Source organism: Lagenorhynchus albirostris, chromosome 4 (assembly GCF_949774975.1).
Source record: "Lagenorhynchus albirostris chromosome 4, mLagAlb1.1, whole genome shotgun sequence".
Taxonomy (NCBI): Eukaryota; Metazoa; Chordata; class Mammalia; order Artiodactyla; family Delphinidae; genus Lagenorhynchus; species Lagenorhynchus albirostris.
In genome coordinates this window covers 116783115-116804575 of record NC_083098.1, presented here as the reverse complement: position 1 = coordinate 116804575, position 21461 = coordinate 116783115, and the positions used below count along the sequence as shown (strand labels likewise).

Below are 21461 nucleotides of genomic sequence, written 5' to 3'. Positions count from 1 at the left end.
GAAGTATTCTCTTCAATTTTCTGGAAGAGACTGAGAAAGACTGGTGTTGATTCTTTAAATATTTGGTAGAATTCACCAGTGTAGCCATCTGGTCCAGGGTTATTCTTTGTTGGGAGATTTTTGATTGCTAATTCAATTCTCATTATTAAAGGTTTATTTAGATTTTCTGTTTCTTCAAGATTCAGTACTGGCTGGCTTTGTGCTTCTAGAAATTTGTCCATTTCATCTAAGTTATCCAATCTGTCTGCTTACAATTATTCATAGTCTTTTATAAATGCTTTATTTCTATAAAATCAAGTAGTAATGTCCCCACTTCCATTCTGACTTTAGTAACTTGAGCCTTCTTTCTCTTCTTCCTTAGTCAATCTAGCTAAATGTTTGTCAATTCTGTTGGTCTTTTCAAAGAAGCAACTTTTGGCTTCATTGATTTCTCTGTTGTTTTTCTATTCTCTATATCTACTTTAACTTTTATTTTTTTCCATCTGCTACCTTTGGGTGTAGTTTGCTTCTCTTTCTCCAGTTCCTTAAGAACTACAGATAGGTTATTGATTTGAAATCTTTCTTTGTAATGTATGTATTTATAATTATAAATTTCCCTCTCAGCACCACTGTATCCCATACATTTTGGTGTTTTTTTTTTCATTGTCATTTGTCTCAAAGTATTTTCAAATCTCCCTTGTGACTTCTTCCTTGACCCGTTAGTTAAGAGTGTATTGGTTGGGCTTCCCTGGGGGTGCAGTGGTTAAGAATCCGCCTGCCAATGCAGGGGACACGGGTTTGAGCCCTGGTCTGGGAAGATCCCACTTGCCGCGGAGCAACTAAGCCTGTGCACCACAACTACTGAGCCTGCCCTCTGGAGCCCGTGAACCACAACTACTGAGCCTCTGCTCTAGAGCCTGCATGCCACAGCTACTGAAGCCCAAGCGACTAGAGGCCATGCTCCACAACAAGAGAAGCCACCGTGATGAGAAGCCCGCGTACCGCAACAAAGAGTAGCCCCCGTTCGCCACAACTAGAGAAAGCCTGCGCGCAGCAACAAAGACCCAATGCAGCCAAAAATAAATTAAATAAAATTTTTAAGAAAGAGTATATTGGCTAATTCTCATATTTTTGTGAATTTTTGTTTGGACAATTCATTTTAAATAGCTCCAGAAGCAGATTTCTCAACACTTCTCTTGGAAAGGCTGTCGTATACCAAAACAGTCTTTAACAACTTTTTCTGCTTTTGAGCTTAACTCTTTTTAATCTTAAGACCTTTTGGCACTTGCCCAAACTCTGGTGTTCCCCCAATATATAGGCAGGTCATTCAAAAGTCAGCTCGCTAGATTAGTTTCTGGTGAAATCTAGTAACTTTGTTGGTAGTTCAACATTGCACCAAACAGATAACCCCACTGTGATGGACCAGCTCTAGCTATTTATGACCGGGATAATCACCCTTAACTCAATGGTCAAGGGCAAGCCGCAGTTTACCTCTTTGAATGAACTGTCCTTCTGCATTAGAAAAAACTGTTTCCACACTAGCAATTCATCACTCATTTTTCTGGATGTTTCTGGAGAGATACAGCAAAACAATTCATGCATCTGATTAGTGTACAAAATGTGGGGAAGAGGCAGAGTGGAGGCTTTGGAAACATAAGCTTAAACACCTGACATTGTTCTCAACTGAAATCCAAAAGCTTGTACAGTGTGACAAACATATGTATCTTGTATTAAGTAGAAAATTCTAAATCCTTGCAATTTAAAAATTCTAAAATTCCTTCCAATAAAATTTAAAAGTTTTAAAATCCCATGAATTTATTTTCTGATTAGATTGAATATATATTAATGAGTCAGGTAGTATCAAGTGCTTTACTAAACATTATCTCCAATCCTCACCATGACATTGGGAGGTAGGTTTCTTCACTCTCATTTTACAGAAGGGACGGACATGATGATTCAGAAAGGTAAAGTAACTTGCTTAGGAATTAAACCTAGGGGCTGAGTCCAAAGTCTTTGGATTTTCCACTTCAGCCTTTATTTTTCTATCCATGTTTTTGGCTAAAATCTCATAAAATACATATAATATGATGGCTAATGAAACATTTAAATTATAAACATCTGATGATTTGATAAGTGCTTCAATTATTTTAAAGCAAATTATTTAGAGGCATGACGGGCAATTTCCTTTTCATCGAAGCCTCATAAATTCTGTTAATATTCCAAACACAAAAGATGATATTTAAAAAAACTCATTCAACAAATATTTGCTATATGTGATAAGAACTTTATTAGACACTGGAATGAATACTAAGACAATTCCTTCTCTTAAGGAAATTTGGTATGTTAACAGGACATATTTTTTAAAATCTTACATCAGTGAGTATATCTCACATTTTGACAATTAGTTTGTATGTATCTTTTAGGGAGGAACTCAGATTCAGAGAAGTGAGGTAAAGTTTTCAGGAGATGAGACTTCAGCTGAACTATCAGGACAAGCAAGATGTGATATGTAAATAATCTCAGAGCTAGAACTATGGTACCTAAAATACTTAACTGAATTTGGCTAACACTTAACCGAATGTGTATCTTATAACAACATCTTTAGTCTTCCCAACAATTCTGTGAGACATGGACTATGATTATTTCCATCCCACTGATAAAGAAACCGAGGCACAGAGGTTAGGCAACTTGTTTGACGTCTTCCACATCCAGCCAGCACTGGAAGAACCGAGATTCAGACCCAGAGAGCACAGGGCCACTATGTCACACTGCCTTCCTGGGTACACAGGTGACAGTCCGGTTGGGGGAAGCACCTCACGTGGTTGGACTGGGTGCTGCAGCACAGAGGACCGGGATGAGAGCAGCCTGACTGGGACAGAGGGCACCGTTTACCGAAGCAGTGGGAAAGTGCCTTGCAGAGACAGACTCACAGATTCCCAAAAGCCACGGGACCCGAAGAGCTTAAGATCTTGCACAAAAAAGTGCACTTTGCTTTTAAAAGATGTATTTGTATAAAATCAAAAAACCCAGGTGTTGTGGACTACATGATGTTTGTGTACCGGTGAAAATCCATTAGTTGAAACCCTAACCCCCAGGGGATTGTACGGGAGGTTGTCTTTGGGAGGTAATTGGGTTTAGAGGAGGTCAGGAGGGTGATGAGATTAGTGTCCTTAGAAGAAGAGAAAGACACTAGAGCTCTCACTCCTCCACCAGTCCCACAGGGGAGGAAACCAGGAAGAGGGCCCTCACCAGAACCCGACCATGCTGACACCCTGGCCTCGACTTCCCGACCTCCAGAACTGTGAGAAATTAAACGTTTTCGTTTAAGCCACCCAGTTTATGGTATTTTGTTTAAACGGCTTAAACCCACGCAGACATCAGGGGACATTCCCTTCAACCCATGGACTGGGAAACTGACCAGATGTAATACAAAATATGTTCAAAAGTATCACTTCCTCCCTGCAAAACCCTGTGTGCTTGGGGACCTGGGGTGTGTGCTCTGGGGGCTCAGTCTCCTCGCAGACCCAGAGCCCCTGCCATCTGCCAGAGGCAGGTGTGTGATGACAGGAGAGGAATGACGGGGCACCTGGGTTTTGCCCCCTTCATCACACGTCAGTAATAGGGCAAGAGGATATAAAGAGGAAAGAGCATATTTATAGATGAGAGGACTAGAGTTAAGGTGGAGACAGGAAATCTGCTGAATGTGGGTCAAAGACTCTTACAGGCTCAAGCTCAAGCCCTCCATAACTTTGCTCTCAACAGCACAAAACTTGGTTGTCCAAAGATTTCTGGAAGAGGCAATTCTTCCTCTCCTGCATTCCTCCCACGGCAGGTGATTCTTCCATCCCATTAATATGGTGGGAAAATTATGGGCTTTGGGCAATTGTGTGCCAATCAGCCAGCGGGGCTCCCTGTACTATACTTAGCTATCTGAGTCTGGAGTTCCCTCAAGTGTAAAAAAGAGCATAATGAGATTCACCTGGCTTTAAACAAGAGGAAACCAAGGAGCAGCGCCTGATCCATGGTAGCTTCTCAAGAGTAGTGGCTTCTTTTTTCTTTACCCAAATAAACACATGATTTAAGGAACTTAGGAAGAAAGAGAGATAACTTCTTGGATATAAGAACTGAAGTAAAGCGTGCCCAGAAACTTGATCAGAAGCAAGGGCACAGGTTGGACAGATTTTTAGCACAGAGAACTCACCAGTTCACACCAGGGCCAAACAATCCTATAGCTTCACTTTGGTCCCTTGGGGAGCCCAGAATCAATCCAGACTACAGTGTGTCCCAAGACTCCATTCCATTTCCTCAGAGCTTTGCTATCCTTTGAAAACGGGTCATTGTATCTCTCCCGCCTTTTGACATTCCCTTGGGAATAATCCCTGAGAGAGTCACGTTTAGAGATAAAACCTTATGCACCTTGGTCCGCCCCCCCCCCCCACCAACTTGTGTAAGGCTTAGGTACATGATTACCTACTATCCTATAAGTGATACTTGCAACGAGTTAGCTTTATTCTAACAAAGTTGAAAGCTCAAACACTTGGGGATTCTTTTGCTTTCAAGGCCATTTTGCACTAGAAGAATTGACTTTTCTCCCCTCTGAAATGTAGTAAATTCCAATTACAGGAAAAATCGGTAGCATTTGACAAAGAACCTGTTCCAACGACCAGCTGCCCTCTCAACAAACTAACTGGCTGATAAGGGAATAAACTCCCCTAAAAAACAAGCAACAACAGTGACAACAGCAAAACCTCTGAACAGTGATGGTGACCACAGTAATTATCACAGGAAGGTAGCAAAACAGAGAAAACAAAATTCAGGTTCCAGCCCTAATACTTCCGAGTTCTTTCATCTCACAAAATGGGGTCACCAACTCTTTCCTTGCCTACCTCGTGGGGTTTTGTGAAGATTCAAGAATGTATGTCAAGCATAAAAACAGTAAAATGAGATGCCTCATTACAACCTGCCACGTATTGTATTGAATACGCATTGTATAGACACCCAGTATCCACTATTGTTCTAACATGTCGGTGAGTAATCTAGTTTATGCTTCTGATATTCTTACATATTTTATTAGAAGAAATGAAATGTTATGTGTCAAGGTTTGTATAATGCATTGGAGATAATAAGGGCAGTCTTTGAGGCTCTGGCCAGAAAAATCAGCAAGCCATTGTTTCAAACAGGAGGATGGGACAAGCTTTTCATCCAAGACCTGGGTGGAGGTGGCAGAAAGACTATTGTGATTTATCCTCTATCATTTCCAGATAATCCAAAGAAACTTGGATTATCCAACAACTTGATCTCTGAACCATATTATCTTATCCTTGTCCCCTCATCCCACTGAGTTTCTTTTACTAAATTTGTCTTTGAGGGTCATGCTTTCATTTTTTCTCAGGGGGTCCAAAAGCAACTTACAGCTATCTACTGCTGCAATGACTACTAAAGTCTGATTGAGGACATACCCTGGTGCCCCTTTGTGAAGGAAGAGGATGACATTTCTTTCACAACTGAGTGACAGAGAGAATGCTTTCCTTGAAGAATTAATGATATTTGCTCCTCTGTGAACAATGAGAATGAGAATCATGGAACTCGTAACTGACTTTAACCTTCTCCGTGAGTGACCTTATATTGTCGTGAATTATTTCTCACCTTAAATCCAAGGGCGGGTAAAATAACACATTCCAGTTTATTTAGTGTGCCATTACTTGAAGGTTATCAGCTTATTTAAAAAACAGTGCTTAGGGCTTCCCTGGTGGCGCAGTGTTTGAGGGTCCGCCTGCTGATGCAGGGGACACGGGTTCGTGCCCCGGTCCAGGAAGGTCCGGGAAGATCCCACATGCCGCGAAGCGGCTGGGCCCGTGAGCCATGGCCACTGAGCCTGCGTGTTGGGAGCCCGTGCTCCGCAACGGGAGAGGCCACAACAGTGAGAGGCCCGCATACAGCAAAAAAAACAAAACAAAAAAACAGTGCTTGAAGAAAATAACGCTCTTGTGGTTCTAATAACTACTTAAAACTAAATATTTTTTACAAATCTTTAAAGAAAACAGTTTTATTAATTAAAAAAACAGTAATACTAATTTTGAAAAGACTGTCGATGTCATGGTGGTTTATTGGGTAAATACAAAGTATAGGCCCTTGCTCTTTTATTTTTTTAAGCAAAGCCAAAGAGATTAGAAACCAAGTAGACATATTCTCTTTAGAATAGAAACATAAATTAGTTTTAACTAACAATTAGGCACTTAAAATGCAAATGTAAAATGGTTTTTTGAAGTACAAACTATAGTTACACTCTTAAATTCCTCCTGAAATGTTTTTATAAACACAAATGCACAAGCATGGAAAACATATTTCTAAACTAAGATAATTTTCCCCTTTTAAAAAAAGAACCTGAATTCAAATCCCATATGATAGACCAATGATTAAGGTACTGGTGGGTAGGGGAAAAGAGCTTCTGAAATTTACATATTTAATTAAAACTTAAGCATTTAATAAAACTATTACAATAATATACAGTATATATGATAATGAAAAATATATGTCAGGAAAATAATGAATTCTAGACTTAAAATTTTACTTTACAACAAGGCACTTAACACATTGAAACAGTACAGTAAATTTCCAAAAGATGTAATTGGCTACGTCTCAAACCTTGTAATAATATTTCTTTTGTGAATATACTCTAATATAACCACACATTTTGCAGCATTAATCATTGCATAGGAGGTAAATTAAATAATGAATTCCAACTTGGCAACTAGATTAACTTATATGTTTATAGTTTCTTCTTTTTCTTTTAAAGGACAGTTTTAAATAATTCCACAATAAAGGACTATTCTCATTCATGATTCATTCAGAACACAACATATTTAGATAAATGAATCATAAAATAAATCACAACTTATAAGGTGTGTATCTGTATAAAAACTTATCTTTGGGTACCTTTTGACATGATTTTCAGTGTTTAGGTATTGAAGTCAAGAGCACTTCTTAAATAGAAGAAATATTTTTAGCAAGTAAGTCAAAGGAGTTAAATTATTGCAACACAATGACATTAAAAAAAGGACTCTATACATACAAATAGAAAAGCCTTTAACACAGGGCATATTAACTATATATAATATGCTTGATTTAACCATGTAAACTCAGTTATTAAGAAATTCCTTCTCATACTTCCTTACACTACAGAAGTGAGTGTGTTAAGACCAGCTTAAACTTTTAATCAGTTTTACAGTGCAAAACAAAAAAATTTTATAAAAGAATTTTAAAAGAAATGTTCAAAATATTCAAGGAACAAGATGTGAACTCTCAACTGAAAAAGAAACTGCATGAGTTCTAGCATGTAAAAAAAAAAACCACATAAGAAAGACAGCCAACCTGATGTTTCAAAGTAAACAAAGAATAGGCAGTTATAAAGGGAGACATTAATGATTGTGATGGTGAGAGGTAAAAACGGTCCGCAAGTTTTCTTTGATCAAACTTACAAAAGATTAGAATTGCAATCCCCTGTGATCTAAGCACATTTTCCCTTTGGGAAAGGTTTAAAATGCCTTGAAAATAATTATCCTTTTGCATGATGCTTTCAGATTATTGACAAAAATAATTTTTAAAATGCCTTTCAAAACACGAAAATACACTTTAAAAAGTGGCATTTGGGGCTTCCCTGGTGGCGCAGTGGTTGAGAGTCCGCCTGCCGATGCAGGTGTTCGTGCCCCGGTCCGGGAAGATCCCACATGCCGCGGAGCAGCTGGGCCCGTGAGCCATGGCCGCTGAGCCTGCGCGTCCGGAGCCTGTGCTCCGCAATGGGAGAGGCCACAACAGTGAGAGGCCCGCGTAGCAAAAAAAAAAAAAAAGTGGCATTTGTGTTCCAAGTCATATAAGGTATTTCCACAAGGGGGCACTGCTATACAGCAAAGAACCTTTGCAATGTCATCCATCAACCAAGACTAGAAACTCGGGCTCACTCACAACCACCTTCCTTCCACAGCAAAACTTGTTTCCCAAGATGCCAGTAAATTAAATAACAAATTCTAAATTACTTTGGGTGGAACCGAGTAGGTAAGAAGGCTTTATTTTCAGAGCTAGGGGAGGAGATCAAAAAAATAGAATCTGAAAGGAATTTATTTTCATTTGAAAGAATTTAGAAAAAAATGTGGCATCATTTACAGGAACTATTATAGAAATACGGCACCGAGGACTTAATCACAGAAAAAGCTTCAAACAAGGATAACGGATAAGATCTTATAGATTGATTAGCAAGGAAAAGGAGTTCCAAAAATTTATTGTTTCAAAAGGCAAGCTCATAATTATGATTTTTTAATCAAGGTATAATCGACATATAACATTATATTAATTTTAGGTATACAACATAATGATTTACTTGTATATATTGTGAAATGATCACCACAGTAAGTCTAGTAATTGTTTATGCTTTATATCCCAGAGTGGCATGTTGGGTTGAAACTGAAGTTTGCTTTCCCAAATGGGTTTTGTTATTTCTCTTATTTTCCCATCTTGAAACTTTGATATTCCCCACCCCCCTTATTTTCATAGCACATGCTTCCACAGCATTTATTAGAGAGCTATGACATATACATGTAAAGAACACGGGAGCAGTAGTGTCCACAAATGGGGTCATAGATGTTTTTAAAGTTCTTTAAAAGGTGATGGTATTATGTGAAAAAAAAAAAAACAGGATTATTTGACTAAAATGCAAGGTTTATACTGTTTTCAAGGATCTCCATGATTTTTAAAGCTTAAACACCTTTCCTTACTTAATTTGAAGAAGAGTGGGTTATCTAAGATGCAGCTGAATAAGGCTCTAAGGTATATCAGGTTGTTTTATTTGAATTCGAGGCTCAAGGAATATACCAATGTTAGGAGAACAAAACCCAGGCTTCCATATCAGATACTTTTCGTCACAATTAGACAGCAGAAATTTAAAATCAGTGTTTTCAAGTAGAACACATTGTCTTATCGCAGATGTCAATATTTAACAAATGAAAATAAGTGAAAATTATGTAGAAATATAGCTAAACACAGCAGGTAAGCTACACATATGTTTCTTACTGACTTACTTAATAATAAATACCAGAAAAACTTCTTGCATTCCAAAGCCTGCCAAGGATGTTTAGGGTTTCAATTCTTGTTGTAAATAACCAGATTAGTCTGTCTTTCTGTCTTCGAATTCAACTTTTAGTGTTTCTTTTTTACACAGAGAAAGAGCCATACTGAAAACATATACAGAATTTTAGCACCAAAGGATGATGACCCTTCTGAACAGATCTGTATTGTGCTTCTCTCCAACAATTTAAAGGTCAATTTTGTGTACCGAATCAAGGCCGACTTGTTTACAATGACAAATTTAGGGATGTTTTTCATTCTAAGTGGGGAGAAATTTCCACCTTCAGTATAAATGTAACTGCCTCCTACCAGCCCCCCTGGCCTCTCCACTCTGACTAGTGTTGATGACTTTGTGACCTTAAATTTTTTCCTACGGTTACTAGAAGTCTAAAGAAATTAAGCCAAGAATTATCCAAAAGATTCAACAGCATTAAATAATGCACTACATCTGGTCAGATTTTTAAAAATCCATCTTTTCTTTTTTTTTGCATCACCTGAAAGAACTTTAGAAACTATTATCCCCCTTTATTGAGTAGCTGTAACCGACTAACACACCAATTCCAACCGTAGATGATAGTGCAGCACCGTGGTATAATTTTAGGGTCAAAGTAAAATTACTCAATTGTGGTATGTGTCCTTAGGACCAGTACATAAGAAACGGAGTCTCTTGCTAAAAGGCAAGGATGCATTAAACTTTTGGATTCCATCTTGGTTTTTCCATAAAGCACAATGTCACTAGGAAGAAATGGATTTCAGTGAAATGTGACCAACTGTATTTCTGAGTTCCAATCTGCAGCTCTAAAACAGATCTCACACAGGGCGTGACCTGGGAGAGAAACACAGGCTTGTTCCCCACAAGGACATGAGCATCAGTTCATACAGCTATGTGTGTTCAGCCTGTGCTACACTGTTGACTGCTCTGGGGGTACAGGTGCAAAGTTACCAGGTGGACAGCAGGACTCCTCGTTAGCATAAACAGCCCCATGTCTCCTGTATATCTGTCATAGAGATCTTAAAATGAAATATTTACACACATGTAAAATCTGTGGGGTGTGTCAAATACTTGGATATTTACTTAGTTCATCTTTTTTTTTCAAGTTATAAAATTATCAGTTAAAAAAAAAAATAAAGTGAAAGTGATATAGTACATTGGGTGGTAGCAGCAGCGCATATTCCCAGACCTGACCCTGACCTTCCCCTTGACAGAGTAGAAACAAAGTCCACCTGAAGTTCACTCACAACCCATGGATCTCCCCTTCGCTGATAAGCCTAATGCTAAAAATCACTCTCAACATTAGGTGATTCTATTTACACGGTGGCCGTATATATCAGATTTTTATTTAAAACATTAACAAATTCTTTTGACCTTGGAGGGAAAAAGATTCCTGAAAAAATTCTGAAGTAGAGAGCTTTAGTGGAGAAAAAGAATGAGGGAAGGAGCAGTATGTTCTCTGGCATCTCCTTAACAAGCTCATTAGTAAAATCCCAGTTTGAGGGCTTGTGACCAATGAATGAAGAGCTGCAGGAGAATATAACTTTCTCAGGATGAATAAAAAACCAGTCAAAGGGTAATACTTCGTTCATCTTTCTAATCATTTGCACAAAATTTGGTCTGCTTCATTTAGCAATCAGTTCTCCTAAAATAAAAACAAAAACAAAACTATACCTTTGGTTACAGCGATAACTCTTTTGGTCTAAGAGCTGATGCCTTTGTTTTTGCTCCTCAGGTAGATTTTTCATTATCTTCACCGATCTTCTGAACCCGTGAATACTTCTTGCAAGACGACTTAAAGCAGCCAGGAGGCCAGGACAGTGGCCAGGAGAAGCAGCAAGGAATTGAGCCTTGTACGTTTTTCTCAAAAAAATAAAAGATGGGGAACCACCATGCTCGAGACAAGAAATTAGTCTGTGAAGAGACCTTCAAGTTCTGTAAAAGGTAGAGAAAAAGTAAAATGAGACATATTTTTCACAATTTGCATCCTAATTTGTTTCTTAATTAAACTGTCATTTGCTGTAACTGAACAGGGAAAGCAGCAGAATCCGGATCGCAAGGCAATGCTTGTCTTTGCTCCTTTCCCCTAACTCTGACAGGACTCTGGCCACACTTCCAACCCCCTCTACTCTTTCCCTCTCTGTGGCTCAGGCGAATCTTTTTTTTTTTTTTTTTTTTACTTTTTGGCCGTGCCTGTGGCATGTGCGACCTTAGTTCCCCAACCAGAGATCAAGCCTGTGCCCCCTGCATTGGAAGCGCGGAGTCTTAACCACTGGACCACCAGAGAAGTTCTCAGGCAAATCTTCTGCCTGCAATTCCAGTAAGACTGGAGACTCAAGAGTGGGTGGGAGAGCTAGCTCTCCGGGAGGAAAAATTTTCAGGATATGTCAGTGGTCAGATCTGTGGGTCAAGGAAGATGGAAGAGTGAAAGGAGAGCTCATAAGGTTGAGCATATAAGTTTAAGTGAATTGACCTAAACCACACGTTTAGGCGGCAACAGCAGTTATTCCCATTAAGCTACTGGAAACTCCGCTGTGTGAAAAGGGGTCCGCTGCATTTAAAGAAAAGAAATCCTCCAAGGATAATTTCACCGCTCTCACCTTTTCATTGGCCATGGAATGGTACCACCAGAAGAGCCGTGTTGTGATATAATAAGCAACGATCACATCGACAGTATAGTGTTCGTGCGCTACAAGAATGCAGATGATCCCAGCAGCGCTCAGCAGCCAGCAGATTAGGTGATACCACCAGAAGTGACGAGGCGAATCTGGACAGCAGAAGAGGGAACAGTTAATAGGATTCCCAGACGTGGACTGAATGATGACAGTCTATCCTAATGACCGGAGAAAAGTCTAAGGCCAGGAAGTCACTGAAGGAGAAAATGGATAACCCAAAATGAGTCCCTGTGAACTGGCCGGGATTTGCTCCGGTTGCCCGGGGGAGATGAGGTGCTGCTGGTAACAGGTCTAATAGTAATTCCCTGGGGCGGTGGGTAACACTAGATACTCTAGGTCTTACCCACAGCGTTTAATAATTAGGAAGAGAACAGAAATATTTCACATTAGGTTGGAACTGGCTCACACTGGCTCCTGTAGGGACCCCACTGGAAAGAGAAACAGTAGAGTGAAAAGAAAGGATAGCTGTCGGGAACTCCCTGATGGTCCAGGGGTTTGGACTCAGCACTTGCACTGCTGTGGCTGGGTTTAACCCCTGGTCAGGGAACTCAGATCCCATGAGCTGTGCTGTGTGGCCAAAAAAACAAAAAGAAAGGGTCGTTGTCTATGAAAAAGGGGCAGTGGGGTGGAGGAGGTAATGAGAAAGCAAGAGTAATTTTAGGTCTCATATATAAACTTACTTTGATTTCTGCAGGGGGAGAAAAATAGTATTTGTGGCTAGCAATATTTTGATTCTCAGCCATTTTATACTGTTATTGCCAATAGCAACTATAAGACACTCCCTATGTAAAGCGTGGGATTCATGCCTATTCACTCATGGGTTTGAGCCTTACCTAGAGAGGGCACTAAGTTCATGACACTGATCGGCCATAAGAGAGAACTAAAGCGCTCGGCAGGTTACACATGATCGCACGCCCCCCAGCCTTCCCACACAGGTGGTAATGACACAGGTGTAACTGGAACCAGTGCTCATCTCTAATAACTTTTCTTTTCTTTGGATACTGTTTCCTTTTTTCTATTTTAAAGCTTTATTAGCTCACAAAGATAATAATCGAATAAACTAAAATTTATTTCATATTTAACTGTGTTTATATTTATAGTGATATTTACTTTCAAGTGTGGAAGAATGGTTGAACAGCAAAAAGATCCATTTCCAGAACTTTACCTGACACGTCAAATCAAACATGGTTCAAATAAAAATTAAATAGCTGTTGCTCTTTGAGTCCTACGTGGAACAGTAAGATGATAAACCCGTATTTGCATTTGAAAGTCTGATTTCCTACTTCTGAACGTGCAGCTCGTTATTTCCAACTCTTGCTTGGTTTATTCTGCCACGAGGTTCTAGATAACTCAGGAAATCCGAGAATTTTATAGCTAGGAGAGGCCTTACTTCTGCAGCCTGGGGGGCCAGATCCAGTCCCCATAACTGTTCTGTTAGGATCTGAATGTTAAAAATTGAAGTAACATTCAGAAATCTGGACATTTCACTAAATATGCATTCTCCAGTAACACAGACCTCACCCCTCCCTGAAGCCTCACATCAGCCCTGCTTCCCTTTCTAACAGGTCATCTGGTATTTACCTTAAAAGTCCAAAATGTCTGAGCAAAGCAGAACTATTTTGTATTTGTTTATCCACAGGAAGCAAAGCTGAAGTAGGTAGGGAGTAAAGAGGTGGCCCATTTTACTACTCGTGGAATTGAAAATGAGGTTTCAGGAGTGGCTAGATGCTCTAGCACTGCTCTCCTAGCACATAAAAATGTATTCTCTATGAGCTACCACACTGGGATCACTGCTCATTAATTGAGAACACTGGCTGGCCCAAAGAAAAGATTTAATATAAACTATTTTGAAATAGAAATGGCAAAATGGTAATCCTCTCTGTTCTCTCATTCTACCCACAGGGATAACCTTGAGCTGAGAGATGATGATACAATTATTAATGAACTCCACTGTCTGTGTGGGATCCTAGCCCTAGCTGTCAATGAATAATAGAGACAATAGACTTTGTGTAGTAGCAAGGTAAAAAAAAAAAGAAAAGAAAAAGTAGTTTTCTCGACTAGCAAGACATTTAGTTCTAAGAGCTACATTGATTTCTCCAGGCTAATTTTATAAGGAACCTAAGTCCCAAAGATAATATTTGCACACCTGTGTCAGACCCTCTCCTGCTAATCCACAAAATGATTCTGGTCCCACGTTTTCAACTCCTCTCATGACTAAATTCAAATCTGCTTGTAACAACGGAGTAAACAGAGAGAGTCCAAAATGATCAAAAGGCAGGAAAGCAAAAAATACACAAATGATGTATCTAATTCTAGAAGCAGAATGTCCAAAGAAACCACTGGAACCAATGCTTACTCGGAACAACGACACATGGTATAATTTAGAAGGTAACTGTTTTTCCTAATTGCATAGGAAATGGGCGTAAACATGGAATGCCCAGTTCATGTACAGAACTGACTCTGAAGTTGGGTTTGTATCAAGCATTACAGATGTGCCCTTTTGTTTCTCACCAAAACTTGGAGAAAGTGAGAGTCGCATCGACACATATACACTACCAAATGTAAAATAGATAGCTAGTGGGAAGCAGCTGCATAGCACAGGGAGATCAGCTCGGTGCTTTGTGACCACATAGCGGGGTGGGATAGGGAGGGTGGGAGGGAGACGCAAGAGGGACGGGATATGGGGATATATGTATGCATATGGCTGATTCACTTTGTCGTACAACAGAAACTAACACAGTATTGTGAAGCAATTATACTCCAATAAAGATCTATTTTATTTATTTATTTATTTATTTATTTTTAAAGATCTATTTAAAAAAAATAGAAAGGAAAAAGCAGAATGTAATTCTTTCCTTGCTGTACGTAGACTTATACAATTTAAACCACCTCAAGCTCAAATCATACGTGGGGAAGAAAATGTCTCCACATACTGCATCAGCCTTTATTAAAGCAGAGAAATAAACACAAAGTTTCCCTGCTATTGCTCTGAGGTGAAAGTACAACAATGAGCAATACATCCAGGCTATTTCTTAGCAATTCTATAAGATCAGACAGCTTGGGTTTCCAAAAATTCTAAACAGAGCCAAGAAATTGGTAGTGTACCCTCTGGAGTCAGCCTGCTTGAGTTTGAATACCCCATCCTCCAATTACTAACTGCGGACTGTGGCTTAATTCATTCACTTTCTTTATGCTTAAGTTTCCTCTGAAAAATGGGGAAAAAGTGTTTCCCTCATGAGGTAGCTACAAGGATTAAACGAGTTAATTTGCATCAAGGCCTTGGAATAGTGCCTGGAACAGAAAAAATAGTACTATGTCTATTTGCTGTTATTGGTATTATCACTTGGTCTTCAATTATTTTATGAAACTGACTCTTGGTTTCCTGGGATGTTTTCTCTTCATTACCTTATGTTTTCCACCCACAGTAGCTTCACTCTAACATGTAATTCCTCCCGGCCCTCATCCTGCTTTTTTTTTTTTTTCTTTTTTTTTTTTTTGGTATGTGGGCCTCTCACTGTTGCTGCCTCTCCCGTTGCGGAGCACAGGCTCTTTTCCTTCCTTTAACCTCGTCAGGTCTGATAAGTACCTCAGCTGTGTCCTATTGTTTTTTTGGTTTTTTTTTTTTTTTTGCGGTTCGCGGGCCTCTCACTGCCGTGGCCTCTCCTGCCGCGGAGCAACAGGCTCCGGACGCGCAGGCCCAGCGGCCATGGCTCACAGGCCCAGCCGCTCCGCGGCATGTGGGATCTTCCCGGACCGGGACACGAACTCGTGTCCCCTGCATCGGCAGGTGGACTCTCAACCACTGCGCCACCAGGGAAGCCCATCCTCCTCCTCTTCTTCTATAAGCTTTTAGGATCTGCAGATTAGAGAGAAGATCCTACAACCCAAATGAACCTCTGAACTGAAAAATGACTGATCTTACACAGATCAGTTTTTGCTGAACTTTCCACTGCAAAAGAGTGAGCACTATAAACAACATAAGTCGCTCTGCCCACCACCCAGAACCTGCAACTAGGTATTAGAAATGAGAAATTTCAGAAGATTGAAATTTAAGGGGGAGTTATTGGCGCACAGACAGAGCTAGGTTCCTCCCCTCCACCACCCCTCTCCAACCGTGTGAGAACAGAACTATGGGGCAAGGTGCAAAAGGCCCTCTGCCTTCAAGTCAGACAGTATGACAAAGGCCAAACACTTAACATGCTGCTCTCCTAACTCAAAGCTTGTGTGTAGCATTTAGAAAGAAAACAATTCAGAAGATATATAATTGTCACCAAAAAAAAAAAAAGACTTCATCTACTACAGAGACTCTCCTCTCTTTGTCATACTGCCCTCAAAGCAGAATTAAAACCTATAACCCCGGGCAGTCTATGGGGCAAGAATTCACTTCTGCACCACTGAAAGATAAACCTTGATGGGTCTAAACCTGTTTGGATTAATGACAGACTTAAGAGAAGAAGGGAGAGAAGGGGATTAACCAAGGAGGACAGCGGGGAAGGGCCTCCTTCCCCTGGTCTCTGCCCAAAGACCTCCGTGATATGCTCTGCAAGTGAAGAAAACTGAGATAAGCCTCTAAAAGAACAATGGCATGGGGATAGGGTATCTTGGAACTAAAGATGAAGGTTAATTTTTACCAGCTTGGTAAAAATGGAGGGAGAAGCATCACTACTTCAAAAGGATTTTGAGATAATGGGCCCAAATATACAAAGCCTCAGAAATCTGCTAGGCAGCTAAAACCAAGTAAAACCTCCTTCACAATGAACAAGACGTTATTCCAGCCCCCCCAAAAAAAAAAAAAGCCACTGGAATACACAAGAATTTTGTATAATGGGAATTAAGCATATAAATATGGGGAGATATTTCTCATCTCCATGTTGCTTTCATGAAGATGCATATTCAAGCACAGAAAGCTACTGGAAGGGACGAAATTAGAATAAAGTGGGATAAGGAAACGTTACAAAAGGTTTAAAAAGGGGAAAATATTAACCAAAGTATTTGGGGTGATAGAATGCATGTTCCATACAATGGAAATTCCATTCAAAAGTCCTTTCCAGGGCTTCCCTGGTGGCGCAGTGGTTGAGAGTCCGCCTGCCGATGCAGGGGACACGGGTTCGTGCCCCGGTCCGGGAAGATCCCACATGCCACGGAGCGGCTGGGCCCGTGAGCCATGGCCGCTGAGCCTGCGCGTCCGGAGCCTGTGCTCCGCAACGGGTGAGGCCACAGCGGTGAGAGGCCCGCGTACCGGAAAAAAAAAAAAAAAGTCCTTTCCATTTGGCTCTGGAGCACACTGATTCTTTTTTGCAGTAACCTTAACAATGATTCTTCTTTGTTTCAACCTTAAAATAGCTTTTCATACCTTAAGAAGTACTAACCAAGGAGGGAGACATTTTGGAGGCATGCTAAATGTTAGCAAGAAGCCAGGGCCAGGCTTTAAGCCTTCCTTCAGTGTTCAAATCACATACGACAGGTTGAAATGATTTAAACACACACACACACACACACACACACACACACACACACACACACACACACACACACACACACACACACACACACACACACACACACCTCTTTCCATAGCTATCGATTCCAATAGAATAAAGACTCATCGGTTTCAGGGCTTAGGGATCCCGCCCACTACAACAATCAATAAAGCAGGAATGAGTTATTACTTACATTCTTTGATGAACAGATAAGTAAGTGTCAGCACAACGGTGTGACCGCTGAAGAGGAAGTCTCCACACAAGATATGCGACCCAGTTATGGACAATCCGCCACCAGAAATCAACCGTAGAATCCGCTGCACTTTTGCCTGAGAGTCTCCGTTGAGCTGAATGACACAAGAAGATCAGGAAAAAAAACTATAAGCTGATAAAATCATGTTTTAGCCTAATTTATGTGATATTTAGAAAGGCCACCAGGTTGTGATTTTTTTCTTTTTAACTTCAGTCAAAAAGAATCCAAGGGGGAAGCTCCTCAAACTGGATTTTATTCATTGTATTGGCCAGTTTTAGTGATACGCTTTCAATTATTCAATATGTTACTAATAATACATTTTAGTGGTGGTGTGTCCTTGGGCAAAGCTTTTAAAAATACTAATAACCAATGACTTCACCACAGTTATGGATTACAAAGATCAAAGCTCCTTCCTTTCCACTTTGCAGGGGGAGGCTGGGGTTTCAGATGGCTAATACCTGATTCGGCTGCACTCCACATCACTAATATTCTACAGTGTATTCATACCTTGTGTTGGGTGGGCAACCTAAAGTGTGCATATAGCTGTATTAACATCTGATCAAAACATTTACAGTTAAAAAGAGCTGCAATACATTCATTTAAACAGGCTTGAAAATGACAGATTAGGGATGTACTGGCAGCTGTAAAATGAGTAGCTCAATCAGAAAAAACATCCTCCGAAGCAATACCCTGTGTGCTGTGGCAGGAGGTCAGGAGAGAGCTCCCTGGGCAAGGGTGGAGAAGCCCCAAGAAGCTGTCGTGATGACATGAGGAACAATGATGGGTGAGGGCGGGAGCTTGAGGCAACAGTCAAAAGTTCATATCCCGTTAAAACTTAAGCATACAGGTATCACTTACATGTGGAATCTGAAAAATACAACAAACTAGTAAAATAACAAACAAGGAAGCAGACTCACAGATATAGGGAACAAACTAGTGGTTACCAGCGGGGAGGGAAGGGAGAGGGGTAATATAGGGGTGAGGGAGTGGGAGATACAAACTACTGGGTATAAGATCGGCTCAAGGATGCATTGTACAACACGGGGAATAGAGCCAATAATTTGGCAATAACTGTAAATGGAGTGTAACCTTTAAAAATTGTATTAACCCCCCCAAAAACTGCCCCCCAAAACCCAAACCTTAAGCATACAGTAAGGAGTAGTGGACTGAGATAGAATACATGGGAAAATGGAACCTTGAAACACTGCACGGCCGGATGGAGGGTTTCCGATCAGTCTAATAGCAAGTGAATAGGTTTAGAAAATCAAAGAATGACACTCAGAAATAAAATGGAGTCAGAGTATACACAAGAAGAGAAATATAGAAAGACCACTAATGACTATTTTCACTTGGGACCGGGGGCACAGTTGTAAGATACAGTGCTTTTCATACTCAGCGATGATCCTTCTGGGCAACTGGCCCCCGAAGCATGGCCAGGCCAGTCATGATGGTGGCAAACTGTTTGGTGGTGTAGACAGGTAGTGTCTAGTCTAAGTAGACATGTAGTGGTGAAGGAGGGTAAGTTGTGTACAGATGGAGGAGAAGATGGTCTAGGAGTAGAGAAATTGAGTCTCCAAAGCAGGTGGGAAACCATCCTATATGGTAAAATGGGAATTATGGCAGGATTCCTTGCCTAAAACTTTCCTGATTAAAAATATCTTATGGATCTGGAAAGCTTTCTGGTATTCAGGTGACCCTTGTAAAAAGGCAAACACACTATCGGGTGATAGTTGACAATAAGGCTCTGCAGCAGAAAATGACATGAAACAGGATTAGAGGGCAGCGTGCGAAACTGGAGGTTTCAAAGAAACTCAACTTTCTTCAAGAGTTTGCTTAGGCTGAGCCCAGCTGGCAAAACCGAGAGAACATGTGCATTTTATCAAGAATTGAGTCCTTAAACCAAACATGCCAAGTAACAGGTGACCCTGCCTTGAAAAGACAGGGTCTAGCAGGCAGTAAAGGATCCAAACCCGGAGAAGATAAGGACTGTTGACAGAGTCGCAGGACTCACTTCAGGTGCCCCTCAGGAAAGGCGTACTGCAAACCATATAAAATGACGTGAAAGCCCTTGATGTGGAGGATAGAATCTAGCATGCGCTTATCAGATCAGCCACAGACCTTCAGGAATTTCTGGTTGTGCGGTTGGTACAAACAACTGTCAACAATGAGATCAAACAGAAAGGTACATACACTCCGCCTGACCATTGTGTTCCCAGTTTAAAGAACACATTATTCATTTCAAAACTATAATAATATTTTTTTATCCACTGACCCACCCCAACTCAATACTCGAATTTTCTAAGGGCAGAAACACTTAAATTTCTTTACTAGAAAGAAATTTAGATGGCTCAAAAGGCATAATTAAACCAGGAACTAAAATACCGCCACACATTCTCTTCTCCCCCCTTTCTTTTCTCCCCCCTTGATTCCATATGCCTTCACAGAACAGAGGAAGGACTCTCTTCTTGCTTTTTCTGTACTTTCTCAGTTCTTAATTCCTCAGTCCTGTCACTGCTATCTTAAGATGTCAGATCATGCTCAGCATAAATGTTAAACAGAACTTCAAGAAAGGAAATTTTAAAAGAGGGCTGAAAGAAAACTGGGAAGGGGGAGGGTAATAGCGAGAGTTGGGATTAACAGATTATTTTCTAGTTCTGTTCTATTTCATTGAGGCCCTCTATCACACACCACTAAAGACTCTAGTTCCTCTTAATTTCCTCATTTTTCAGGCCCATTCTATGCCATTCCTGGTTATGAAGCTGAAGATGTAGAAAACCAGGAAGAGAAGCATCGACCATAATAACCAAAACAGAGCTCAGTGTTCTCAAAGGTTCCTCAAACTATGACCGCCACACAACACTTCCCACAAAAATAAATTAGGTACAAGAGAGCCCAACTTGGCTGCTGCCAAACCAGAAACTTTGCCATCCACACCATCCCTTCAATTTAGAAGAGAAGTCCTTTGGACCTCTGTGGCCAGGATGAGAGGGAAGCTTTCTCAGGGAAAGGAATGTAGCTGTACCAGCCCAACATGCCTGTGGCAAAAGGGGTTTGAGAAGCTAAATCATTTCATGTGAGTTCTAATAACTAGGTCAATATCTATTTGAACACAATTTTCAGAACTCAAATTTTGCAACTGCAAACTAAAACTTGGGTGTGTGGGATGAAGCAAATCGTTACGCCAAGGACTTAAAGTAAACCATAGGATAGAGAAGGGGGAAGACAACTGGAAAACTGTGAGGGCCAAGGATTTCACTAAGGGCCTATCGCTGTGATGGCTTCTGTGATCACATCCACTAAGTAACAAGTGATGGGAGGCATCAGTGACTAGTCAGATAACCTTCCATAGCAAGTGGCTTCAGTATACACAGTTCTGTCATTGCTCTCAGTCACTAAGGGCATTCTATAGAGTCAGCAACAAAGGAGACAGGTAGATTATCTAACAGTTTTGTAACCACAAAAATCTAAGGAACACTCGACGCCAGCGGCTGAACCACATTTAGAATGCAATTCTGCCTCTTGCTCTGTAAGACCACATCACCTCTACTGAAACAAAATGATCTGTGTTTGTTTTACTGAACCACGATCCAGGCACCAACAGCCTGCTGATGCTTCAGGAAAAGGTCTTAGGTCTTGACATCTGAACACAGGGGCTGTTCCCAGAGCTTCCACTGTGAACATTTGTAGCTTGGTTATCCAGCAGTACATTTGCTCTTGTGGCTTCTGAAAATTGCAACTTTTCCACAGAAGATAATCTTTACATGCTTTCTGTAATCATAGCAATTTATCCCTGCAAACCTCACCCGTTACTAGGATGGGCTTGCCTTCTTTCCTGTGGCCATTTCTTCATTTAACCCATTGCAATAACCCCTTAGAAGGGTTTATTATGCTTCTGAACTTCTCCCATGACTTAAATTAGTTTCACTAAAAATCAGTCAATGTTTAAATTCAATATGTACACTTTC

At 40.5% G+C, this 21461-nt stretch overlaps 2 protein-coding genes across 9 annotated transcripts in view; both read right to left on the bottom strand.

Moving 5' to 3' along the window:
* The window catches only part of LOC132519975 (cytochrome P450 2U1), a 25544-nt gene extending 14744 nt beyond the window's left edge, over positions 1-10800 (bottom strand). The window contains exon 1 of the mRNA XM_060148575.1: positions 10763-10800. The gene's annotated coding sequence lies outside the window, so the exon portion shown is untranslated. The remainder of the gene's footprint in view (positions 1-10762) is intronic.
* SGMS2 (sphingomyelin synthase 2) overlaps positions 10152-21461 on the bottom strand; it is an 83328-nt gene continuing 72018 nt past the window's right edge. For 7 of the 8 annotated variants that reach the window (XM_060148569.1, XM_060148566.1, XM_060148572.1 and 4 more), the window contains 3 exons: positions 17437-17590; positions 11689-11855; positions 10152-11023 (listed from right to left, as the gene is read on the bottom strand). In XM_060148569.1, the coding sequence (XP_060004552.1) occupies positions 10820-11023; positions 11689-11855; positions 17437-17590 (525 nt within the window). In that variant the 3' untranslated portion in view covers positions 10152-10819. The remainder of the gene's footprint in view (positions 11024-11688; positions 11856-17436; positions 17591-21461) is intronic. The other variant, XM_060148574.1, reaches the window with a different exon arrangement.